At 36.5% G+C, this 11,071-nt stretch overlaps 2 protein-coding genes across 2 annotated transcripts; one reads left to right on the forward strand and one right to left on the reverse strand.

Moving 5' to 3' along the window:
• Positions 1–966: 966 nt before the first annotated feature.
• Positions 967–8,558, forward strand: LOC110053054 (M-phase phosphoprotein 6-like). The gene is made up of 5 exons (XM_020759239.2): positions 967–1,070; positions 1,139–1,248; positions 1,658–1,751; positions 3,973–4,067; positions 4,935–8,558. Exons 1-5 carry the CDS (start codon positions 1,005–1,007, stop codon positions 5,083–5,085), a joined length of 516 nt encoding a protein of 171 aa, XP_020614898.1. The 5' UTR covers positions 967–1,004; the 3' UTR covers positions 5,086–8,558.
• LOC110053017 (transmembrane protein 64-like) lies at positions 7,383–11,052 on the reverse strand. Its single transcript, XM_020759205.2, has 2 exons — positions 10,321–11,052; positions 7,383–9,219 (listed from the first exon to the last, which is right to left on the reverse strand). The coding sequence occupies exons 1-2, from the start codon at positions 10,870–10,872 to the stop codon at positions 8,764–8,766; spliced, it is 1,008 nt and encodes a 335-aa protein (XP_020614864.1). The 5' UTR covers positions 10,873–11,052; the 3' UTR covers positions 7,383–8,763.
• Positions 11,053–11,071: the final 19 nt, after the last annotated feature.

Genomic DNA, 11,071 nt, shown 5'->3' on the forward strand with positions numbered 1-11,071 from the left:
AAAAGAATGTCATAAAATGCCCATCAAATAAAAATATTAAACTGCTACTGCAGAGACGTAAAAACACTCTAGAAAGGAAAGCTTCTTTTTTGTCTAATATCCTGGGAACAATAGCCGATAACTTGTAAGCTCTAATTGAATTTACTCCCATATGAAAAACAAAAGTGTCGAGTTACCATTTGTAACTAAAAATAGCAAACATCTCGTGGGAACAAGTCGCGACGATTCGTCAGCTCTAATTGAATTTACTACCTTGTGAAAAACAAGAGTGTCAAATTACCCATTGTAACTAAAAAATAAAAATATCTCGTTATATTTGCATGCAATAAGAACAAAGCAATCGTTACCTGCACTTACTATTGTAAACGTTAGAACTGCTTCAAATCTAAATAGTCTCGTCTCCTCTAAAACATGTCCTAAGAACTAGAACCGACGATTCGTGACCTCTAATTGAATTAACTCCTTGTGAAAAACAAAAGTATCAAGTTACCCTTTGTAATTAAAAATAAAAATATCTCGTGCCATTTGCCTACTACTCACGAACTGCTTCAAAGCTCAAGACTCATCTCGTTCATAACTAGCCACCATTACACTGAAAATTATACACTCTCAAACAACCCAATGTACGTATGTAACTGTCACACTCCCCTCCAAACCGGACTAAAAATCACAAACCAGCAACATACACGTCACTGTTTATTTTTCAATTACCAAAGTCCTTGTGTTTATACATACCTTGTGTTTCTCACGTACCATTTACCTTTACAACAAGAAATTTGATTGGCTGTTCATAGTAGATCCAATCTGATTGGTTTGACATACATACATCTCTCACTCACTCACTCACTCACTCACTCACCCATTGACCCGTCCATAACATACCCGACACGCCGACTAAGAGGTATTTTTTTACAAAAAAATAACTCAAAAAGTGCGCGCGCCTTCAGCTGAGCTGAGCTGGAGTAAAGAATTTCGAAGGACTGGGAACTAGAATAAAATTCAACATGGCGGCCGAAGTTGCTCCACAACCATCGAAGAAAACTTTGTCGAAAACTCTCATGGAAATGAAGGTAGGGTATTCTACTGTTACTATTAAGTACTTGTGCTCAATACTACTCATCCCTTTTTTAATATTTAGTTCATGAGGAGGAAAGCAGAATCAGACTATCGCCGCCAACTTGAAGAAGAGCGACAACGTGCTATTGAAGAATCGCACTGGGTACTGGACGAGAAAGAAAAAGATGATCGGTTAGCTTAATAAAATTAAATAGTTGCTTGTTATATCCTTATGTGGTAGCTTTTCTGAAACTACTTGGACTACTAGGGTGCTTGGGAGAAGGGGGTTGGGGAGAGGTGAGGTCTTCCTCTCAGGGTTATACCGTGTAATGAGCCGCTAGGGGGTTTGGGCCCATCTCCTACTCTGTTGAATTTAATGTGTTTTGCCAGAGATGTTGATGCCAACTCTCCTAAATAACTTCATCTTAAATGTTCCTTATTTCCACCTTTAACACCTGATAGCCTGAAAGGTTGCATCGTCCACTTGCGCTCTCCACACAGCATGCATCAAATGCAGAGATACGTGTCGATATACTTCATTTCAGCTTTTGTGGTTTTCTTAACAAATTAGTTGCTAATCAAGATTTTTGAATTTTTTTAGAAGTTGCATTGAGTTTGAACCCAGTTATGTCAAATGTGAGGAACTTTATCCAAGTGGTAGGATGTCTTTCAAGAACTTTAACCCAACAGTTGAAGTAAGTCTAAATGTTTGAACCTGAATAGATTAATGTACATTTGTGTGTGCAATCCCATAGTAAACCATCACAATGAATTGCTTATCCTCCTGGGTTGACAGGGACACTGTGAGCAGTAAATACTAAACATGTTGAATAAATTAGGGCGCACAGCATTTTGCACTGCTTAATGCAGGGCACTTATCCGATAGCATGGACACAATATTAAGGATGGTCCACTCATTTATTTTCTCAATTGGAATGCAGAACAACAGATGACACAACTCAACAACTGTACAATAGCGTAATACAGCCATTCTCTGTATCACTTCATAATTTATGTTTAAATGTTGCATTCATATGGAAAGCAGATCATGACATACATGTAGTCTTCAGTGTGATTCACTTGTCTTGTCCGGTTATTTTATGCCAAATTATGACTTGAAATATGCAGCTTTTGTAATAGGGTTGCATTTAGGAAGGGACACTGATTAGAAAACATGTCACTCAAGGAGGAGTTTTTTATTGCTAGTTTTTACTGTCATGCAGTCAAAAATAAAAAATGAATCATTCAGTAACTCAAGTTAAGAGTTTAAAATATGATAGATGATTTATATATTATTAACCTTGCCAAGATTTATGTCTGTGTAGTTTTTCATTCACACATCGTTCTGAGAACTGTTTCACTCTAATTGCAAGATTTTTGTATAGAGACATATGACGGTTGCTAATATGGTAGCTGTAAAGTAACAGAAACATCTCTCATAGAGTATTGCTATTAAAAGTTATTTCTCTAGAGCTCATACATTGTCTAACCTAAGGACTGTCAAGTTTGCAATAACTCAATGATAAATCATCTTTTGGCCTATGTGACAGCCTTCTCGGGCTGCCATTTCAACTTCTCACAATGCAAAACTTGGATATTTAAACTTGCTTGCTTATTACAAACTGAAGAACCCCATTAAACTACAGCTTTATAAACTATCAATTTCTTAGAGGGTGTTACATTTGATTAAACTAAAACCCCAGAAGGAGGCTGAGGTAATTTTTTATTTGGAATGTAATGACTTCCTCTGAAACCTGGCAATTACAAAGAGGGTGCTCACTTCAGAGTCCAATTATAATGACGTTTCAACCAAGAACCTGGAACTTGGTAAAATTGAATCCAGACCTCATTTGTAAGCCTACATCAAAAAGGAAGTTCTTCAAAAAAAATTAAATTGAACAAAACCTTGGGAGCTATCCATTCAACCAAAAATTCCTTAAATTTCGAATCAGGAACAAATGGTGCAGACATTTTCAGGTAAAGTTTCTAGAAAAGCCAGAAACTGTTGTATTTCCATTAATGGAACAGAAATTCCAGGTAAGAAATTTTGAACATTTGGGTATACTTTACAAGGTTTTCCAGAAATTCCTGATAAATTTATTCTGTTCCACTGGTCACTAACAATTCTGAAATTTAAAACAGAATTTTTCATTGAATGGAAAGTGACTGTCACCCCTTCTGCTGATTAGGGAAGTAAGGACTCACTGGAAACCACTGCCATGGCTCCTGTATTTACTTTAAAAGTGAAAGACTGAAGACAGCAAGCTCTCGCTTGGTATTCCATAACTTCTCAAACTCATTAATTGATAATTCATCAAGTTAAAACAAAGAAAATCACAACCATGAAGGAGGTTTGGACACCTGCTCTTAATTAGCATAGATTTTGAGGATTTTACTTCTCCCTTTACTCCCTAGTTTTTGTTTTTGTTGAGAAGATTAAATATATCAACACTCGAGACAGTGTTTCATCGGCTGTCCAAACACCTTGAATTTCGTAAAAAACACTCTGCTGCGCGTCCTGTTTTCAACTATCTTCTCAGTGTTTGGATATCCTGATGAAACTCTGTCTCTTGTGTTTAGTATAAATTTGTATTACCTCAAATTATATATTCCATGCTGAAAAGTACCTCTGAAACAGAAAGAGAAGTCACGTGTTCCTTAATCACTGTATATGGAAAGTCCTCTACAACCAAGAGAAGACTAGTGCAAGTGGTGTACAAGAGGTGGCTGATTCAAGTGTTTTTGTTTTGTTTTTTGATCATAAAAGAATTATTCATATTTATTTCAAATATAAGTTTTTTTTGGAGAACTTACTTTTTTGAGGGAGAGAAAATAAAAAATATGATATGCCTGTAGGCACCTTAAGTGCAGCTTGGGGGTCCTGAGCCAATGGTTTGCTATGAATTTTGTCAACAGAAGATGTTCAAAGAGATGTTAGCTGAGGAAAATTTGGCAAGATCAGAAGCTAGGGAAAGGGAAGAAACAGTTTCTGACGAAGAGATGGCAAAAAGGTAAATTATTGATTTGGGATATACTGTCTGACAAAAGTAGGGTTGTCAATGTTACTTTAGGGAACAAGTTAGCTGAACTAGCTGTAAACCACAGCTGTCTTTAAGGGCTGTAACCCGTAACACCTGCAACAGCCAAGTATCCTTCATTTTCCCTTGATGTTACTGGTCGAGTGTACTATAGATGTGCAGTTCACCTAAAAGGTAACAAGTTTGTTATGGGTTTGAAGATCAAGGCTACAGTTGACTCAAAACTTAATGACAGCCCTGTAAACCACCAGCTATTACTGTTATCACCACTCTTTTGTGGAAAATACTTGCACCAAAAAAAGGTTTAAGGGAAACAAAAACATGGAATGATCCCCTAGGGACTAATACATGCAGTTTAACTGTATGTCAGTCCAAGATATTGTGATATAACAATCCAGTAGAGAACACAAAATACAAGAAAAATGCAACATGACGTCTACATAGGACTTAGCATGCATTGTGTGTCTGCCAGACAGTAAATATTGATGACATTAGTGTGATGGTCCAGGTAGTGTGAAAAAAGGTTGTTGTTGTTGTTGTTGTTGTCGTTGTTGTTGCTGTGGATTGTCGTGTGACAATCCCTGATTGACAACCTAAGCAGTGGTCATCTACAGAGTCAAATGTAAACATAGCAACAATACTGCATGTTTATCAGCTAAAGGATTTGGTCATATAAAATCTCATGAGATTATTTCATTAACAATGCCTTTATCTGATTTTCACTTGTATCTGACAGTGAGTAGCTTATAGGTTGTTCAATTGTTCCTCAACAACTTTGTTTTTCAGGGGCAGCCCTGGTATGCCTTGATTGAAAAAATTAACAGTGTCTTTGTTTTATAGATATGAAAGCTTTGTGGGAACAGTAGCCAAGAAATTTTCAACCAAAAGGAAAAGATCATCAGTTGGTGCTAGTTTCGAATCAGACAGTCCTTCTATAAATCAACCCTCCAAGAAAACAAAAAGAGAATTCATGAAACCAAAGGACCGATAAATATGGGAGGGATCTTGAAAATTAATAAGATTTTGTATTTTTGACATACAGTAATATTTAACTTTTTAAAGCATTTTTTAAGTGAACCATTATTCAGGCATGCTGAAACATCTGTTTAGACTTTGTTCTTTACTTCTGTTTTAATAATATTATAAAATTATGTTTTAAAAAGGAAAAGTTAACATCATTAATTTTTATCAACAGCATCATTGAATGTATGAGGAGAACCATATAGCTAGAGTCTCTTTCAGCATTGGAGGCCTGTGATATTAGCTAATTATTGATTCTTCCTTTTTTAATTTCTCAAATGAAAGCATAATTCATTTCATGAAGTGACACAATAATATAAATGGTTGTGAAAAAGTTAACAGTATAAATACAGTCAAGTTTGCTTCCACTCAAGCTGCAGGGAACCTGGTATGTGTGTATGTATACCTAATGGACCACTCCCCATTGGGGCTTTTCAGGACCAATGTAAACAAACAGTGATAAATAAATATTCAAATAAACATAACTAGGTTAAGAATCCCAACTGGTGGGAGGCAGACCAGTTGGCTATTTGCAAGCGTCGCCGAGAAGTCGAGCTTGGGGCTACCGAGAACAACATCAGCTAGCAGTCAGAACGGGATTTGAACCCGAGACCTACGGATTTCAAATCTGGCGCTCTAACCACTCAGCCACGCCGCCTCTGTGCAGTAGTGGCCGAGTGAAATGAACTTCATGAAATGAATTATGCTTTCATTTAAGAAATTTGCCTAAATGGAAGAATAATGCCGCAGTTTATTAAATTTGAGAAAACGTCCTGTAAGAAAGCACATGCTAAAAACCATAGGAATACAGCTGAGTTGACATAATGATGGCAGAAGCAAAGAGAATTTACCTTTTGATAATAATAATATATAAAAATGTGATATTTCTTTCTTTCTCTCAAAGCATTTTCTGAAAAAAAAGAAAACATTTTCCATGTTTCTTTGGAGTTATAGAAACACGCATGCAAGTTTGGGAAAAATTTGTGGAGACCACAACATTTCTTGTTCTCCCAAACCTCCAGTTGTGTTTCTATAACTTGACAGGAACAAAGACAATGTTTTTTATTTTTTAAATGTTCCATTTTACAGAATTTATATATGTAGCTAGCCTGCAGATTTTATCTACAGTTGACCAAAGCCCCACTCCAAGTGTAGTCAAGCAAAGAATGAGAGAAAAAAAGTATCTTTCGTTTGCTCTTAAACGTTCATGTTCCCTGTGTTATTCGTCTGAAGAGATCTCATTGAATATTATTAAATATCACAGTGAGTCACTAGTGTTCAAGAATCAATATTCCCCTTAGTCATTCTAAACAACAAACACAGGGAACAAACATTATTAATAATAATTAGATATATACTGGTACCGTAAATCCTAGAATTTGCGCCTCCCCTCAAATTAGCGCCCCCTTTGAATAAGCACCCTCCTATCAGCCAAAATTTAAAATAAGCACCCCCCTCCACTCCCCCCCATTTTATGGAAGAGTATTGAGACAACAGAGAAGGTATAGTTTTGGTAGTATTCAATCACAAGCGATTATCAACTCATTCAAGCACTGTGAATTGACCGTCATAGCAGATGCTGCTGATTCATTGGCTAAGGCCCAACCAACCTTGTGCAGCAGGCCAAGACCGGCCAAAGGTGTTATATTATGTAGTTCTTCAAGAGAGACAGGATCCCTCTGAGACTTATGACACATGCGTATATTACAAAACAAGAATCGTATCTGAACACGATTTGGGAAAAGTGAAATAAGTGCCCCCCTTGATTAAGCCCCATGGTTGGCCTCATGGTTAGTGCGCTCGTCTCCGGATCAAGCAATCCGGGTTCGACCCCTGGCTGGGGACATTGTGTTGTGTACTTGGGCAAGACACTTTACTCTCGCAGTGCCTTTCTCTACCCAGGTGTATAAATGGGTACCGGCGAACTTAATGCTGGGGGTAACCCTGCAATGGACTAGCATCTCATCCAGGGGGGAGTAGAAATACTCCTAGTCGCTTCATGCTACAGAAACGGGGATAAGCTCTGGCCTGATGGGCCACTTGGCTTGTGTACAGACTTTACCTACCTACCTCGATTAAGCCCCTCCCTTAAATAAGCACCCCCCCCCCCCCGTCTTCTCCTACATTGTAAATAAGCACCCTGGGCACTAATTCAAGGATTTATGGTATTTATTCACTTGTCATGGGATTGCATTGAGTGACTTATGGTGTATATTCTAGATAATCAACTTTATATATAACAGTCAGAAGTCAATCACAACTCAAGACTGCTTGAAAAAAATTATTTATTCCAACGATGATGATGAACTTTAAACCATGTTATTGTTGTAATTCTCATATTACACCTAGTCCTAGAATATGTCACGAAGATGACAATAAAAAAGACGAGGTGACAGAAACAGTCAAAATGTACTGCTTTTGTTTATTACTGAAATTTGAACACTATACAGTTATACTTTTGTGATAAAAATAAAAATAGAAATTTCACAATATGACACAAAGTTCTGGAAATTAAATTATCTAGTGAAAGAGGACAACTGCATAATGTAAGTGTAAGTTTGAATGAAGTTGATTTATTTTATTACTGTATCATTTTATTCACCATCACACAAAGTCCAAAAAATGTGTGAAAAGATATAAAAGATTTTTAGTATTAAATATGTGCTCATGACTATGAAGGACGTTATCCTTATTGTACAGCATCTTTTCTATAGAATTCTATCCTAATGAGAAAAAGAAAAACAGAACCTAATTTAATGGCACTAATCCTTTGGAAATTCTAACAAAAGCTATGGTAAACACCAGATCCCTGTTAATATTAAGTACATGTATGGTGCAAGGAAAGCAATGTTGATAATGGAATCTAGCTAAGCTGTAAAATCCTTTGTTTGTTACATGAGAAGTAATGAAGAATAGGAAAAAAAATAGCCACATTGAAGCTTATATCCACTACAGTTAATGTTACCTTATTTTGTTTGAATTTTGTTTTCACTGTTTGCTTAACAAGCTGTGGCCTTGGTAATTCTGTGCACGCATAATAATTTAGTCCTTTTTTTCTTCAAAAAAATAACTTTTGAAATAGATTGGTTTTAATATACTTCTAAATAGCGAGATATGCTGCATTGAGTGTAATAATATATTAATATCCAAGTGGATCATTTCTTTATGAAATGGACTGGACTGCATTAATAATAATATCAAAACTTGTTTCCTGATTAATTATATCCTTTCAGCAAATTCAAATGCTATTATAACACTACCAGTAAAATTAAGATTTAGACATAACAGGATTTGTAAATAACATTGAATGCATTTAATAGATCTGATCAGAGCCCTTATCAGATTTTTTTTGAATATGGAATAATGCATGAGGACCACACACTGTCAGGTTTGCGACAAAATGTTTGTGAATTGTTTGAAATTACAAACCTACATCAAACCAAATAGTTAAGAGTGGTTTGTGTTATTCAAACTTATAAATATTCAAATAAAATTGCCCACCCTTTCCCCTATACATGTATTAAAAAGCTATCACAGGAAATTGATTTATACATTTCCATTTAAATTTAAAACAAGTTTGTGTGAAACATCCAGTATTGCCAAACTTCAACATAACATAAGCAAGCTCGTTTTCAACAAGTTAGACTAGCTAAGGAGTTTGAGCACCTTTTGAAATTTCATTTACTGCAGTTAGCACAGCAGACGCAGATTTTGATCTCTTGTGGCCTTTCTTCATGTTGCTGTCAATAAACTCTTTTTCTTCCAACTGGGCTTCCACATCAATGTCCATTGCAAAATTCTTTTCTGAAGAAATTCTTTGAAGTTGCTCTGGTACAGCTGTTATCACATGACCATTTGCTAAAACATCTGGTTCCATCTCCTCACAAGTTCTATTTAATTCCTTTCTTGCTCTGCGAATTACGTGCGTCATCAGCAGAATACTGATAATGAATTGAACAAAGAGTAAAATGTAACTACCAGACTGGTCTTGCACAACATCCTCCAGAGAACGAAACGTAGATCCCATGTATGCATTCAACGCTTGTGTAGGTAAAAGCCCAAGTGTAGATGAAATTACATATTTAGGTGTACTGACATTAGTAACCTGGTGAGGGAAAAAAGAAAAACTAATTATACCTTTGATTTGATACAGCACTGTCTAGAAACATTTTTAATCAGGGACTAAGGAGTAATTTTGAATTCCTTTTCACAATATTAACATGTACTAAATGTTGCAGATAATACTGGACACAAAATAATCAGTGGTTTGTCCAACTTCCATATATCTTTTATTTGGTTGAGGTGATTCAACTGAATTGCACTCCACATTCTTACTGCACATAATTCCTTGTGTCAATTTCCCTGCACGTGAGCGCATGCACATACACACATAAACAGATTTTTCAAACTAAGCATAACAAAGAAATAAATTATTGTTTTATTGCAAATGAACATGGTGACCCCCACTTTTTACTGCATAAATTCAAATAACATGGCCTAATTCTGCTTTGAGACATTTTTATTGAAATGCTGCAAACAACACACCATCATCATCAAATTATGGGCATGTGCACATGCAGTGAATTCTTTAAATTGTTCTCACAATTTTCATTCCTTTTCAGTGAAAATAGTTTATCATGTTACACCAAAGACTACTCCAAAAATATCTCTAAAATTTAATCTAAAAAATGACTTTTTTTCAGAAATTATGGTCCCCTTTCAGATTGTTTGAATTCCAAAGGAAAACTTTGAGGCAAGAATTTGCTTTTGAGGTCTTTTTAAAAAAATTCACTGATTGAAAACCTAAGCTGTAGTGGGTGTTTTAGGCGTGTTCCAATTTAGTTATATTTGTGTGGTGTAGTATGATAAATTTCTACTTCTATAAGGGGAGGGTGCTAAGCTGCGGGTATTACCGTAGCTTACTTAAGTGTCAAATTATGCACGCTTGAATAATTTGCTGAAAGAAGTATTTACCAGTATTTATAACCGTAAAAATCAACAGTACTTTAAAATGTAGTACATACGGGAACAAATGATTCCACCAAAAGTAGCTACAAGAAAGTAAAAGATAAACAAAGCTCTAGTATTTTGCCAGCTGTTTGCAGAAACACCTGAACGAACACACGCGAGGACACATGTCGGAAAATGGCTTTCCATGTGACGAAAATACAGTACGCCTTATGGCTTTATTGCAGTATTAACTTACCGAAAATAGTCCATTTTGCAATCCAAACGGAACAGGGGTCAGCCTTGTTAATGCAATCACTTTAAAACCACGTTTTCCCTCCACGACCCGCATGATCGCTTTTAAACTGTCCGACTCCAGTCTTGAGCGAACGAAATCTCGTAAATATCTTCTACAAACGATGAATGCAGTTGACGCACCACACAGGACAGAAACAACAACAACCATAGATCCAAGAATAAATCCATACAAGTAGCCTGCTGCTACGTTTAATAAAATGTATCCCCATGTCATAGGAAAAGAGACTACCGTGAACATGATTACAAATAGCAGCATTCCTTGCCACTCGTCCAGATTCTGGAGCCATTCCAAGACATCTTTCACGTACCGGCGACATAAAATAACCACGATCAGTCCAATGATGAGGAAGATGATGGCTGTACCGGAGATCTGATAACATCTTGGTTGTGTACGTTTGCTAACCACTTGGTCGAACTTGGTAGTTTCGCCGAGGCATTTTTGAGCTTGCGATTGTATCTGTTCAGTACATTTTTGGCCATACTTAAAGACCATGGTTTTAAAGACCTCTTAGACGGGGTTAGGTCGATTTCTTACCAGGAATAAGACCAACACCTTGCCATCTTCGGCTCGAACTGAGACCCTGGACAAAAAAGCGTGACTCTGTGAAATCAATCCCATGCAATATTACATTTCCTAAACGCGAAACGCCCAAGCCCTCGGCCAAACGTCAAACTGGGTAAGTCAGCGGACT

This window comes from Orbicella faveolata, unplaced genomic scaffold (assembly GCF_042242905.1).
Source record: "Orbicella faveolata isolate gen_17 unplaced genomic scaffold, um_ofav_v1 contig_3, whole genome shotgun sequence".
Classification (NCBI taxonomy): domain Eukaryota; kingdom Metazoa; phylum Cnidaria; class Anthozoa; order Scleractinia; family Merulinidae; genus Orbicella; species Orbicella faveolata.

Bases quoted from the DNA above. Each gene is read 5' to 3' on its own strand.
- LOC110053054 (XM_020759239.2), top strand. From the start codon at position 1,005: ATGGCGGCCGAAGTTGCTCCACAACCATCGAAGAAAACTTTGTCGAAA. The intron at 1,752-3,972 runs GTAAGTCTAAAT...TTTTGTCAACAG, and splicing joins ACTTTAACCCAACAGTTGAA to AAGATGTTCAAAGAGATGTT. The intron at 4,068-4,934 runs GTAAATTATTGA...TTTGTTTTATAG, and splicing joins GACGAAGAGATGGCAAAAAG to ATATGAAAGCTTTGTGGGAA.
- LOC110053017 (XM_020759205.2), bottom strand. From the start codon at position 10,872: ATGGTCTTTAAGTATGGCCAAAAATGTACTGAACAGATACAATCGCAA. The intron at 9,220-10,320 runs GTAAGTTAATAC...TTCCCTCACCAG, and splicing joins TGCAAAATGGACTATTTTCG to GTTACTAATGTCAGTACACC.